Source organism: Symphodus melops, assembly GCF_947650265.1.
Source record: "Symphodus melops genome assembly, chromosome: 1".
Classification (NCBI taxonomy): Eukaryota; Metazoa; Chordata; class Actinopteri; order Labriformes; family Labridae; genus Symphodus; species Symphodus melops.
Window position 1 is genome coordinate 55154288 of NC_136691.1, and position 14045 is coordinate 55168332.

Consider the following 14045-nt stretch of genomic DNA (forward strand, 5'->3'; position numbering starts at 1 on the left):
TACCACTCCTCTTCCTCACCTGTACCCTTCCTCACCCTCATAGTAACCTTCTTCACCTTTAGTGTACCACTCCTCATCCTCACCTCTGCAGTGTGAGTTTCCGCTCAGCAGCAGCAGCAGACAGCAGATCTCCAGCAGCAGCTCCACTCTTCCTCCCATCTTTCCTTCTTCTTCTTCTTCTTCTTCTTCTTCTTCTCTTTTAAATGTCACCAGGCAACTCTGCTCCTCTCTTTCTTCTTCTCCTCCTTCTTATTGTTCTTGTTATTAATGTAGTTTTCAGTGTTGTCTCCCGGTGGTTTCCCCCCGCAGAGCCTCATGCTAAACACCCCGGAGAGCTTTTCTTCCTCGGCCGAGCCATTCCCGTCCCAGCTGATGATCCAAACTGTGGGTCCACTCAGGGTTCTGAGGGTTCTGAGGGTTCTGAGCGGTCCAATCCGTTCATTAAATAAAACACAGGACTCAAACAGGACCGTCCGTTTGACCCGGGTTCACTAAAGTGTGTCCTCAAATATTTCTCTCCTTGTAAACTCGACTAGAATCCAAACCAGACCAAAGGTGGCGTGAATATGTATTACTTCCGGTGACGCATTTCAAAATAAGAGTACGTTGCTGTTTTTTGGGGGGGATGTTTGCCCTCCTCTCAGTAAATATGTCTTTAATGACTTAAACATTATAAAAACATGACATTTCAGTCCATGTTTTTGTAGCTATTAGTCTAGAAATGCAGTAATCTGTGTTCTGTATTGAAGAACAAATGAAGCTGTTTTATTTTCTGTTCTTGTTGTTTGATAACAGTGAAGTTAAGTGGCTGTGTCTCAGTGGTAGTGCAGGTCAGCTCTCGACCACAAGGTCGGGTTCAATGCCCAGCTCTTATAGTCACATGACTATTAAACACTTAACTCCATCGCTATGAATGGATGAGCTTCTGGACACTTTACACAGCAGCCTCTGCCATCAGTGTGTAAATGTGGAGGTGTGGTTGAATAATTTAAAAATAAAACAAAACATATATTTTAGACTTAGACTTTCTTTATTGTCATTCAAACATGAACTTCACTGTGCAGATAAGACCGAAATGTTGTTGCATTGGTTTGTAGTGCAGGATAAAAAAAACAGCATCAAGATTTTACATTCAGGAATGTCATATTTTCAAAATAAGGAGCAGATCTAAATATATATAAAAACAAAAGCTATGTGTGAGATTATGAGACTTATTTATATTTCCTACTACTATACCGTGTTTGAGAGCAACTGTAACGGCCGAATTTACCCCTGAGGAATAATTACATATGTTTTTCTGATAATGGATTTCGATGTCACACAATCAGTATTTAAAGGCTGAACTTTGAATTGTTATTTTGTCTGGATTTTTTTTTGTTGTATTTATTTGATCTGGCCTGTAGAAAAATTTCATTAGCACACAAACAATTAAATTCAGTTAAAGATAATAAAAAAAAAACAATCTAAATTTTGGTAATATAAATACATTATAATGTTTCATGTTTTTATTGATTAAAAGTTGGTACAAAGTTAAATAGAAAACTTTTTAAAATGTCGATACAGATTTCTCTATACAATGAAATGAGTGGCGTCTACTCAAGCTTTTGTTTTGAAGTCCTGTGAGTTAAACCAGAAGTTGGTACATGTTTGTTTCTGGTGACGTCACCACAATAATCTCCAGCTGGAGAGAGAAAAAAACGCCCCGGCTGCGCACGCGCTGCTAAGGGGTCTGTACAGTGGAGCAAAGTGAGCGCCCCCTCGTGCACGTCATCGTTTTTTTTTAATCTGGTCAAGACAGAGGTCAAGACTAAAACGCCCCGCCCCCAAAAAATACAAATAAATAAAATGACTTAACAGAGGCGGAAGGGCAACCTTCAACCCATTTTGTAGTTTTTCCAATATTGAAATTTAAAAGGAATGTATTTTTTTCTATTCATTACAATAATGTGCAAATACATTAACATCAAGTTTTAAGTTGACATTGCAGCACCGCACACTTCACGCCAACATCCTTTTCCCACGCCATCCTGACCTGCAGCATCATCGTTCCTCACTATGCAACATCACAGCAGGAGGGAAATGGTTCCTTTTTATTAGCATGAGTATTTACATAATTCATGTAACATGTTCAGTATGATTGCTTACATAATATGGCAGTATAATACAAATCTAGTATGATTCTGATTACTGGCTCATTTGTTTCATATTTTATGATGTTCTCAATCTGACCACGGTCCACTCCTGACCTGCAGCATCACGCTGAGTTTTTTTAGGTGTACTCTAAAAACATCATAAAATGATAAATACGTGTGTACTCTAAAAACATGAAATGATAAATATGCGTGTACTCTAAAAACATTAAATGATAAATAAGTGTGTACTCTAAAAACATTAAATGATAAATACGTGTGTACTTTCTGGTTAAATTCGCCCTGCTGTTGAACACAATCATGCAACTGGAACACGCTCAACTCGGAGGTTAATGGACGTAGCATCACTTTTTTGAGTTATAACATTTATTTCTTTTTACAGTGTTGTAAAGAAAGTAATAAAACGTCTCTCGTCTTATCTTAACTATGGCGTTCTTTCAGAAAATCAACAAATTAATGCTACTAATCTAATTTATTTAGCCTGTATAAAAGGGGGGAAAACGAACATCTCCCTTTATTTATTTATTTTTCTGATTTCGCTGTGGTGTTTTGTCATTTTGTCGTAGTATTTCGCACATCAGGGCCACCGTACTTACTCTCTACCCAGTCAGAATCGAGGCATTCGCTTTGTCCCGCCTCCTGATTTACCCTCTTCTTCCGATTGGACTAACCGGTCCGAGACGTCACTCAACCGTCCTCTCTGATTCGTTGGGAAAATGGCGGGGGGAAAAGGCGTCGGTTCAAACAAAAAAAAAATACACACTCACATTAATACTTCTAGCCGGTGAATCCTCCAGCAGTTACCTGTGAGTGATCGTCTTAAAAAAAACCCCCATAAAATCCGTCGAGACACTACCTGCGTCTCTCTCTTTTGTCGGTTAGGAGTTCCCGCCGTCAGGATGGACGTTTCTCAACATGGCGGAGGAGTTGAAGAGATTTCCGAGAAACTGGAGAAGTAAGTGAAGCTAACGTTCAGGTAGCATAGTGCTAACTAACACTGACACATGCTAGAAGGTAAAAAAACATCATCTGTGTTAGAAAGCAGTTATATTACTGGGCTGTCATTTCCGATAAAGAAATCCTTTAAACATCCTACAACTGTAAAGTGGCTTTCCAAAATTAAAGAATATCAGTATATATTGAACTTTAGAAGTTTAGAAGAGTTTTAATATTTTATTAACGATTAGAAAATATTTAATAAAAGCAGACATTATGAATTATCATCCAAATGTTTTAAAAGTTTTAAAACAAGTTTTTTTTTTTTTTTAAAGGTTTTGGGGTAATTTTCTTTATTTTGACTCTGGGTGAAGAAACTGTCCTTAAATCTCTTCTAGTCCAACAACAGATCTTTTTCTTGATACAGTAGACCAGGGGTGCCCAATACGTAGATCACGATCTACCAGTCGTGATAGGTAGTGTGGGTAGATCACACAGCATTTTAAAAAGTAGACGTCAGCCTATCGCCCTATGGGAAAAAAACAAGAACTCCACGCCTCAGTATTTTTCCCTTAAGTTTCCTTAAAACCGAAAGTAAAGAAAAAAACTGCCCTGACCCATCCACAGATCTTTCCTCTGAATGTGTGACTTGGCGTGTTGATCTCACTGTGCTATATTTATCTCTTTATTAACGAGTGCGTCTCTGAGGTCTTGAAAAGCGATGTGTAAATAAAACTTTTAATAATTCTAACAGAAAAACAAAAACAAGAAGTAAATAAACTGTTTTCTTGTTTTGTTGATGTTTCTGTTTTTTTTTTTATAAACAACTGGATGAGTACCTGGCTGAGCAGATGTTTGAGTTGTTGTTTATACGTTGAGCTCTAACGTCTGATTTGTCTCTGCAGGTCTTTAAACATGGATCAAGATGACCAGATCGAAGCCTACCAAAGGTAACCAGGAAAACGTCTAAATATGAGATGAAAAACAAAAGCAAAATGTTTAATAACTGTGATCTCAGTATAAATGTAAATAATATACGCCCTACAATCTCAGTGTTTATAGGTGCTGATTGTTCAAGGAGTGAAGAAACTCCAAAGTCAACAGAGTCATGAACATTCAGAGTCTCTGCAGACACAGTCAACACCACACATGTATGGAGGCTCATTAGTGATGACTGAGCTGCGTCACTTTTGTATTAGTCAAAACCATCCCAATATTCAACAAAATAAATCCCACACTAATATATTAACTGATCTCGGTGGAGGTTGTGTGAGAATCTCCTCGTGAGAAAACGTTTATAATCTGGACTTTTTCAGTGAATTTCCTCTCAAATTTCAGACGAGATCGTTGTGAAGATAAAAGTTATTCAAAAAGTGTCTCGGGTCCTAAAAGAGCTCCTCAGGTGTCTGAGGAGAAAACAGAGAAATGTTCTTCAAACACGACATGAAGAATATTTTTTGACTCTTAGTCGGTGAGATCAGACACAAATGAATGATTGCTGCAGACGATTCGATCCATCACTGATTTTTTATTTTTTTTTCAGTGCAAAGTGAGACACGCATGTTGAGTTTCTCTTCACATGGTCACCTGCACAGGTTCATCCAATCACTCGCATGTTATTTTAAACATCATGTCGGCGTTACACTTTTAAAATATGTCCAACAAATTATCACACAGATGCTCATTTCATGCCGTTTATAATTACACAATGTCTGAACATATTCTATTATTGGCTCTTTAAAACCTTTTTCACAGCTTCTAAAAAAATGTGTCATACCGAGCAACGTGGTCGACCCCGCCTCCTCACTAAGATAAACGTTTCTGTCTCTTCCTCGCTCAGAGCAGCTCTGACTGTATTCCTGAAACAGTTCTCGGCTCAGACTCCTTAATGTGTTTTTTTTAAGCTACGTTCGGAGCTCTCGCTACATTCGAGGATTCTCTGATTGTTTGTGATTCTGACTTAAAGGATTTTATGTTCCTGTTGTCCAAACTTCCTCGCTGCTGAGGTGAAGGTCTCAGGGCGCCGGTGGTTGTGGGATGATGCTGCCCGATGGTGAAACATAGGATACTTTCTTTCTTTTGTTGTTTTAATGACCGATATCGAAACATACAAGAAATTAAAAAAATAAAAACTTCAGATCTTAATTTTTAACTGAAAACTTCGAGAGAAAGTCAGATCACTTTCTACGTTACACATATTTTAAATGCAGACGGTGTTCAGAGCGGTCCCTCGCATTTTTGGTAAATAGGAAAAATTGGTGAAATAAAAAAATTCTGACTTTGTGAAAAACTTAAATTATACGTAATGATTCACAGCAGAGGGTCAAATAATAATGGATTAATTAAAGGATGAAATAACTAAGTGTGTGTGAGTGTTATTGTTGGATTTAAAAATATATCTGGTCGTTAATTAAACGTTTCTGCTGCTGAACTTCATGCAGAGATGAATCGATTAGTCATCTGAAAACTCATCAGTAAATATTTCTGTTATTTACCTGAAATTATTGAATAGTTCGATCTGAGTGTGACGCTGATCACCTGAAATGACTTTTGAGCTGGTCGTCGTACAGATTAATATGAAAACAAACGATTGACAGATAAAGATTTTTGCGATAAGTTCATTCAGTTGAAAAGAAATACTGAACTCTAATGCCTCGTGTTTTTTTCCCCCCTCATCCTTCAGGTTCATTCAGGACGCTAAAGACGTTGCCAGACAGGGGGACATGCGCAAAGCGCTGGAGCTCTTCAAGAAGGCCTACAAAATTCGACAGAGTCAAAAACTTGAAAGCAGGATAAAGAAAATCGAAGAGCTTATCTCTCAGGATGATTCTGAGGACGAGGAAGAGTTTGTCAACGTGAACAACAGCGGTTTAATGTTGTTCAAAGATCTGCACGACAAGCTTTACGACTACCAGAGAAACGGCGTGGCCTTCCTGTACAGTCTCTACAGGGACGGACGCAAAGGCGGGATCTTGGCTGACGACATGGGCCTCGGTAAAACCATTCAGGTGATATCGTTCCTCTCTGGAATGTACGACAACGAGCTGGTCAAAAACGCGCTGCTGGTCATGCCGACTTCGCTCATCACGAACTGGACCAAAGAGTTCGCCAAGTGGACTCCTGGGATGAGAGTCAAAGAGTTTCACGGGACCAGCAAAGGAGAGCGGACCAGGAATTTGGAGAAAGTTCAGCGGAGAGGCGGCGTCATCATCACAACTTACACGATGCTCATGAACAACTGGCAGCAGCTGTCTGCGTACCATGGTAGAGAGTTCACGTGGGACTACGTGATCCTGGACGAGGCGCACAAGATAAAAACATCAACCACTAAAACAGCCAAAAGCGCGTCGGCCGTCCCTTCCAAAAACAGAGTCCTCCTCACAGGAACGCCCGTTCAGAACAACCTGAAAGAAATGTGGGCGCTCTTCGACTATGCTTGTCAAGGCACTCTCCTCGGCACGGCCAAGACATTCAAAACGGAGTACGAGAACCCGATCACCCGTGCCAGGGAGAAAGACGCGACCCCGGGGGAAAAGGTCCTCGGGTTTCGGATGTCCGAGACTCTCATGGCCATCATAAAACCCTACTTCCTGCGCCGAACAAAAGCGGAGGTGCAAAAAAACAAAATGAACGGCAAGCATTCTTGCAAAGAAGAAGATTCAGGCGACAAGGACGGCCAAGACCTTCGCTCTCCAGAAGTTTCTGGAGCGGTCATGCCCGATCTGACGAGAAAGAACGACCTGGTTGTCTGGACTTACTTGAGCTCTGTTCAGGAAGACATATACAGGCAGTTCATTTCTCTGGACCACATCAAGGAGCTGCTCATGACCTCCAGATCACCTCTGGCTGAATTAACCATCCTGAAAAAGCTCTGCGACCACCCGAGACTGCTCTCTGCCGCGGCCATATCCAAGTTAGGCTTGGAGGACAACATGCCGGAAAGTCAGCAGAGCGACGACACGGAGACGGACGCTCACAGTATTGCTAACATTCCCGACGACACTCTGATATCCGAGTCTGGGAAACTCGTCTTTCTGTTTGCGCTTCTCGAGCAGCTCAGAAACGAGGGCCACCGCACGCTCGTCTTCGCTCACTACAGGAAGGTTCTCGACATCGTTGAACGCATCCTGGGAAACAGAGGCTTCAAAGTCCTGAGGCTGGACGGGACGATCACGCAGATCGCAGAAAGAGAGCGCCGCATCACGCTGTTCCAGACCGACAAACGCTACACCGTCTTCCTCCTCACCACTCAGGTCGGAGGAGTCGGCATCACGTTGACAGCAGCCAACAGAGTTGTGATATACGACCCCAGCTGGAACCCGGCGACCGACGCTCAGGCTGTCGACAGGGCGTACCGCATCGGGCAGACGGAGAACGTAGTCATCTACAGGCTGATCACGTGCGGCACGGTGGAGGAGAAGATCTACAGGAGGCAGGTTTTTAAAGACTCCCTCATCAGGCAGAATACCGGGGACAAAAAGAACCCTTTCCGGTACTTCAGCAAGCAGGAGCTGAAGGAACTCTTCACCCTCGAGGACGCGCATTCCTCGTCTACGCAGATGCAGCTTCAGGCCCTTCACTCCAGACACAGACGCACCGACCCCGAACTGGACGAGCACATCGCCAGACTCTACTCCATGGAGATGTTCGGGATCACCGACCACGACCTCATGTTCTCCCTCGACGTGAACCACGACGAAGCGCCGGAGGGCGAAGAGGCGAACTACATCGAAGGGAGGGTGCAGAAGGCCCAGGATCTGATGAAGGCCGAGTCGGAGCTTCAGATGCAGCTGGCGGAGAGCATGGCGTCGAGCACGGAGCCGGCCTGGCTCAGACATCCAGCGGACAACAACAACCCAGAGCGGTCTCAGGAGAGAAAACAGAGAGTTTCAAAACCAAGTCCCTCCGTACCGCGAAATGACATCAGCTTCAACAGATCGCCAGTCGTCGTGGAGTTGGACGGGTCGAGTTCTGACACCCCCAAGAGTCTGAGTGACCGTGTCATCGATCTGACTGTAGACGAGAGTATGACAGAACCACTCAGCCAAGACGGGGTTCTCCAGCAGGATCTGAACTCCTCAAACCAACGACCTGCGACACAGGAGAGGAGTTACCTCGATGCAGCTGACGCTTCTCCTCCGGAGCGGATCGATGAGTCTCTGGTGATGTCGGACGCCACTGAGGCCGTTGAAGGTAACATAGCAGATGCCTCAGTTGAAGAACTGATGGACCAATCTGTGACGTCCGAGCGTGCCGTCGGTTCAGCAGGTGATGGCAGTCCTTCTTACGTGACAGCAGACGATGAAGTCGAACAACTCGACAAAACGGCGAACTCCTTCGCTCTTCCACGTGTCACACCTCTGCAGAACAAAAGACTTTCTACGCTGCAGGCGTCCAACACCAGTTTCAAATCTGACACGTCGTCCAGAGCCGGCAGCGGGCTCGAATCCTTCGAAGGCAACTTCAATCTGCAGCTCGAGGACAGCGACGTGATGTCGGACCACGACGTCCCGGATCCCCCGGAGACGGAAGCGGAGGAGAGGAAGCTGCTGTCACAGCTGCAGATGGAGGGGAGTTTTGACGTGAATAAATCGCTCTCTGAGAGACAACACAAAGAAGCACTTATGCAAAGCCTCAACCACACCAGAGACTCAGAAATGAACGCTTCAATGAACGATTCCATCGTCGTTTCCAGGAAGAAAAGAGCACTAGTGATTTATGACAGTGAAGAAGAAGAAGAAGACGACGATGATGAAAAGGGCCAATTTGAATCTTCTTTCCAAGGTCTTGGAGCCACTGGACCTGAATCAGCACCCAACAGCTCCACCCCTCTCCGGTCGAGAAAGAGCGTTGTTGGAAACACGTCTGTGGCTTCACGCCGCTCCCTCCACCAGTCCGTCATCGAGGACATCGATGATTTAAATTCGGACCATTCGAGGGATTACGATGACGTGTCAGAGAGTCGTTCTGAAGAAGCGCAGGAGGAGGAGGAGGACGTCATCGGGTTGACTCACGATGGGCTTCAGCTGGAGGAGACGGTTGGAGAGACGTTAAACACAGAGGGCGAGGAGGAGGAAGAGGAGATGGAGGAGGAAGAGCAGGAGAAGACAAACCCAAATTCAGAAGAGGAAATGAGCAGTAGTCTGGAGGAATCAACCGGCGATCCAGAGTTGGCGTCCTCTGAGGGAATTGATCAGTGCACCGTGGACTCAGGCGTCCGGACGGACAACGCTCAAGACATCATCAAGTGCGAGAAGGACAGCTACGAGTCCCTGGTCAGCAGAGGGAAGGAGAACTACAACAAAGGGAAGCTGGACGACGCTCTGGACTTCTTCCTCCGAGCGATCGACATCAAACCCGGAGATCCCGAAGTTCAGCTCATGACCATCCAACTGTACCGGAAGCTGAGTCAGAGAACTTAACGTCCGCCCAGAACAATCCTCACACGGATTACTGCTAGCTGAAATAACACCTGCGTGCTGGAAGAGCTGCACTGACTGTTCAACAAAAACAACTTTAGATTTTCATTAACAGAAAGCACTAAGATGTAGATCTTTAAAATCAGAGCCATGCTAGCAGCTGTACTGAGACACTCTAACGTCTGATCTAGCGATTTTAAAATAACAGTTTGATGTGGATTTAGGACGTCATGGTGGCAGGATTTAAATCTTCGATCTGACACCAGTAAAAATAAAATAATATTAAAATGTGTTTCAGTGACACGGACATAAAAATAAAAGTCCTTGACATCCTCATTTTTTCTTCTTCTTTGTTTTCAGTCAACAAGTTGCCGACAGTATCCGACGTTTTGAGTCTCGTTTAGCGTTCTAGCATGTGTGAATTTTTCTTTTCAAAAACTACGGCAAGCAGGCGGCCCCGATTTGAATCTGACCCTGGGGCTCCTTTCTGGCCTACCTCACAGATAAAAGTCTCCAAAATATACCTTTAAAAAAAATGTATTAATGTTATTTAAATATTCAGTTTTCATCTCAAACGAGCGAAAGCAACAAAAACTCATTCTGAGAGATTAGAAGTTTCTGTCCCTTCTTATTTAATCACCCGACACGTCTCGCTTCATAAATAAATCATTGGAAATATTTTCCAACAGTCCTTCAAAAACAGAAACTGTTTTGAGGTTCCTTCACTGTTAAACATGAGAAGTAAGGCGCAGGTGGCGTTTAGGTCGCCCCGCCCTGAACGGAGACTTGAGTCTTCTAAACCCGGGTCCCTGCACGTCATTTCCCCGCTCTCTTCTTCCTGTTTGGTTTGATTTTGAGCGCGACATGAAACTTGTCCCTCCTTCACTTTGTGTATTCCATCACTTCTTATTTCTGCTCATTTTCTAAATCAGCTCTTTGATTTAAACTCGACCGTGTTGAACTCGTCTTAATTTACATGAAGCTTTTTGCACACGAAAACATGAAGAGGTCAAAAAAGCTCCAGCAGCAGGCGAAGTTTAAAGATCACTTTCATTGGCTTTATAAGACAGATGGATTTTTAATTTGTGATGACGACCCCGATGAAGGCCACAAGCTAAAACTCATCAGACTTAATAAAGATCTAAATCCTTTAAGTGACCTCTTTGAGGCCGGGTCAGAAACCCGACAGTTTCTCCACAAAATGAAACAAAGAGAGCAGCGAATGAAATCATCGTCTTGCTCTTGAAGATATTTAAAGTCTTGGTTTGTTTCCGTCTGTGTCACGTTGCTGCTAAAAGTCTGTATCATATGTCTGTGTTGTGTGTTTTTAGGTGACGGTTTTATCTTCTGGGTTTATGTTTATGTACTTCACGAATGTATCATCACAATAATCTCTAACGAAACAAAAGTCACAGCGTTCATTTATTCTCATGTTGATTAAAGAGAATCTCCTGTAAACTGCTGTTTGTGTTTCATCTCATTATAAATGTTTTTATTTCCATTTTTTATTCAAGCCGCTCCGTGTGCAGACGGGTTAAACTGATTTATTCATCATAATAATAAATTAGTGTTGAAGTCAAGACCACGCTAAACGAGACCGAGCTGAGACCAAGACCACATATCAGTGAGGGGTCGAGGTCTCCAGCCTTCATACATGTGGCGTGCACGCTAACCGTCTCTTTAAAGAACGCCACAGTGAGCGTTTACAGAGGCGTTATTTATGAAGAGTCAGCTGTAAGGAAACAAACAGGAAAACAAAACTCAAGTTCTGTTTTCAGACTTACAGTTTTTATTATGATGACTGGAGTCAACCTCTCGGGTCCCACTCAGAGTTTAATCTCTGAACATAAAGTGAACTCCTGATACAAGCAGTTCATTAAAAATCATTTAAAAAAAACATAAAATGATGTCACAGCAACACGGTAAAATACGTTTTAAAGAGTACGATAATTCAGTCTCAGATATAAAGATACATTTTTGTTGAAACATTGAGCCGCTCTGTCAGAACAGCGGAGCCCTCTCCAGAGCTTGGACCCGAGCAGCGAAGAGCAGAACTCTCTTCTCCACCTCAGCGTTGATCTGGACCTGGGACGCTCGCGGGTTGTCTTTGATGAACTGAGAGATTCCCAGGATGCATTCTCTCTGAGGACACACACACACACACACACACACACACACACACACACACACACACACACACACACACACACACACACACACACACACACACACACACACACACACACACACACACACACACACACACACACACACACACACACACACACACACACACACACACACACACACACACACACGAGGGCAAAATTAATTACCACATTTCAGGAACAATCTAGGAAGCCAAATATCCACTGTTCTGTTTCAGGCCGAATCTTGAGTCGCACGATTCTGCGTGCAGAATATCTGAGCTATGACACAACTTAAATCAACCTCCGTCTGTTGGAGCTTTTTATTGACAGTTGTAAAAACTCCGTTTGGATTTAACTCGAACAGCAAAGCTCGCTCGACCTGTGCGAGCTCGCTTGATCGTGAGCTTCGGTGGTGAAGCTGATTCGCACCACGACTCTTCTACAGTCCTACAGTGAACGTCGAGCTTCAAGAGTTTCAGTTGGAGATGCTTTTGAGGCTAGAACGCAGAAAGGTTGACAAACCGATGCAGAGCTGGCTAAACACTGAAGCTACAGTGTCCACCACATGCAGAGCTGGCTAAACACTGAAGCTACAGTGTCCACCACATGCAGAGCTGGCTAAACACTGAAGCTACAGTGTGCACCACATGCAGAGCTGGCTAAACACTGAAGCTACAGTGTCCACCACATGCAGAGCTGGCTAAACACTGAAGCTACAGTGTCCACCACATGCAGAGCTGGCTAAACACTGAAGCTACAGTGTCCACCACATGCAGAGCTGGCTAAACACTGAAGCTACAGTGTCCACCACATGGAGACCTGTGTGAGAGGAGGGGGCGGAGCCAGACAGCTCTCTGTCATGATTAAAGTTGAGACTGCAGTACCCATTTTGAACACTAGGGGGCAGAGTTACATGCTGCTCCTTTAAACTCCTCTCAGTCTCTCGTTCTCATTTCATCACTAAAGTGATTCATCAGAACTTTACTCGTCCTTTGAACACACGGCAGCACTCAGGTACCTTGTAAGCGTCCACCTCGTCCCGTCCCGTAATCCGGTTCAGCAGCTCTTTGGCCACCTTGACTCCGGTCACTGCGGTCAAAATCCTCCGGTCCTCTTCAGTCTGTGAGTTCAGCCAGCGAAGCAACGCCATCTGCAAGACCACAACATCTCTAATAAAACCCATTTCTAAATGTTAATATAACTATATGAAGTGCTATATAACTAAAGTTATTAGTGTCTTCATTATAAATGAGCTGCTCTGATTGGATGATTTTAAAGGAGACACAACTTGTTAAACATTGACTGTTTACATTTTTTATTTGTGAAATTTAAAGTCTAAAAATGTATTTTGTTTCTTATAATAAAGACCAATCTTATAAAGTAATAATAATAATGTATTTCAATAATAAAAACTTCGCCTTTAGTAACAGATAAAGCTTAAAAACATCCTGATCTGCGTCATTTTGAACACTTCGTAGATGTTTTTTTACCTGCTGAAATAACTCCGCGTTGTTCATTTCTCCTCCTGAGTTCATGACGGAGACAAACTAAAAAGATCTCTAACACTAAATACAAACCCGACAAACTCACAGAATATCAGCTAAATTGCTTATTTTACAGAAATGTTGCGAAAAGAGGTGATTCTGTCAGGTCGGGGATGTGACGGGTTCCTTACTTCCTGTTTACATTCATTCTTCTTCGTTGGTGTCTTCTCGGTAGAGACCGCTGCCGCCTCCTATGGGTCAGGGGAGGTAGAAACTTTACCAAGTGAAAGCAAGTCCTCAGACAGATAAATATAAGTTTAATTAGAGAAACAACACAATAAATACACTTTGTTAGCATTGAGCTATTTAAGATTTCACTTCAGTAAAAGAATGTGAAATAAAATTAATATCAGTAAAATGTATTGATTATGGTAAATGGATTTGAGCATGTATATTAATTTTCTAGTCTTCTGACACACACCTACACATTCACACCCTGAGGTCACTGATTGTTGATTTTAATATCTCCAAAACTCACTAAAAAAAAATACATTGTCAAATGGGGTCTTCGGGGTCCAGGTCTAAGTCTTCTCCAGACTCCAGTGTTTTCCTTTAGTGGGGTTTGTGACCCCCCCCTGAGGGCTCCTGAGACACTGAGAAGGGCGGGTCATGAGATGCCTTCCATAACCAAATACAAAAGTTGAATTATCTAAAATTAGATATTTTACCAATTACTGTTAAAACAAAAAAAAAAACACACACAAATAGAAGTTGAATTAAAGACGGATGCTGAAATGAAAGTGTTGTAAACAAAAAAATCCTTTAAATGTAAGTTTTCACATAAACAATGTGGCCGTCTGCTCCTCCCAACGAGTGAAAATAATGTTTATATTATTTATTCTGGAT

The 14045-nt window shown here is 43.0% G+C and overlaps 3 protein-coding genes across 4 annotated transcripts in view; 1 reads left to right on the forward strand and 2 right to left on the reverse strand.

Moving 5' to 3' along the window:
* The window catches only part of adam9a (ADAM metallopeptidase domain 9a), a 28449-nt gene extending 27911 nt beyond the window's left edge, over positions 1-538 (reverse strand). Inside the window, exon 1 of the mRNA XM_079370131.1 lies at positions 84-538. Within this exon, the coding sequence (XP_079226257.1) occupies positions 84-159 (76 nt within the window). The 5' untranslated portion in view covers positions 160-538. The remainder of the gene's footprint in view (positions 1-83) is intronic.
* Positions 539-2839: 2301 nt separating this feature from the next.
* On the forward strand, positions 2840-9589 carry ercc6l (excision repair cross-complementation group 6-like). 2 transcript variants are annotated; one of them, XM_079348331.1, is made up of 4 exons: positions 2840-2949; positions 3033-3105; positions 3992-4036; positions 5770-9589. In XM_079348331.1, exons 2-4 carry the CDS (start codon positions 3050-3052, stop codon positions 9506-9508), a joined length of 3840 nt encoding a protein of 1279 aa, XP_079204457.1. In that variant the 5' UTR covers positions 2840-2949; positions 3033-3049; the 3' UTR covers positions 9509-9589. The 2 variants fall into 2 exon arrangements, with proteins under 2 accessions (XP_079204457.1, XP_079204456.1); XM_079348330.1 differs by having other exon boundaries at positions 2907-3105.
* A 1682-nt stretch (positions 9590-11271) lies between these two features.
* On the reverse strand, positions 11272-13364 carry LOC306831867 (uncharacterized protein). Its single transcript, XM_079356114.1, has 3 exons — positions 13146-13364; positions 12674-12805; positions 11272-11647 (listed from the first exon to the last, which is right to left on the reverse strand). The coding sequence occupies exons 1-3, from the start codon at positions 13188-13190 to the stop codon at positions 11507-11509; spliced, it is 318 nt and encodes a 105-aa protein (XP_079212240.1). The 5' UTR covers positions 13191-13364; the 3' UTR covers positions 11272-11506.
* Between the last annotated feature and the right edge of the window lie 681 nt (positions 13365-14045).

What these genes read in the sequence shown, in the direction of transcription:
- ercc6l (XM_079348331.1), top strand. Translation starts at nt 3,050, where the DNA reads ATGGACGTTTCTCAACATGGCGGAGGAGTTGAAGAGATTTCCGAGAAA. An exon ending in ATTTCCGAGAAACTGGAGAA is followed by an intron (nt 3,106 to 3,991) that starts GTAAGTGAAGCT and finishes TTGTCTCTGCAG; the next exon opens with GTCTTTAAACATGGATCAAG. An exon ending in CAGATCGAAGCCTACCAAAG is followed by an intron (nt 4,037 to 5,769) that starts GTAACCAGGAAA and finishes CTCATCCTTCAG; the next exon opens with GTTCATTCAGGACGCTAAAG.
- LOC306831867 (XM_079356114.1), bottom strand. Translation starts at nt 13,190, where the DNA reads ATGAACTCAGGAGGAGAAATGAACAACGCGGAGTTATTTCAGCAG. An exon ending in ACGCGGAGTTATTTCAGCAG is followed by an intron (nt 12,806 to 13,145) that starts GTAAAAAAACAT and finishes GTGGTCTTGCAG; the next exon opens with ATGGCGTTGCTTCGCTGGCT. An exon ending in ACGAGGTGGACGCTTACAAG is followed by an intron (nt 11,648 to 12,673) that starts GTACCTGAGTGC and finishes GTGTGTCCTCAG; the next exon opens with AGAGAATGCATCCTGGGAAT.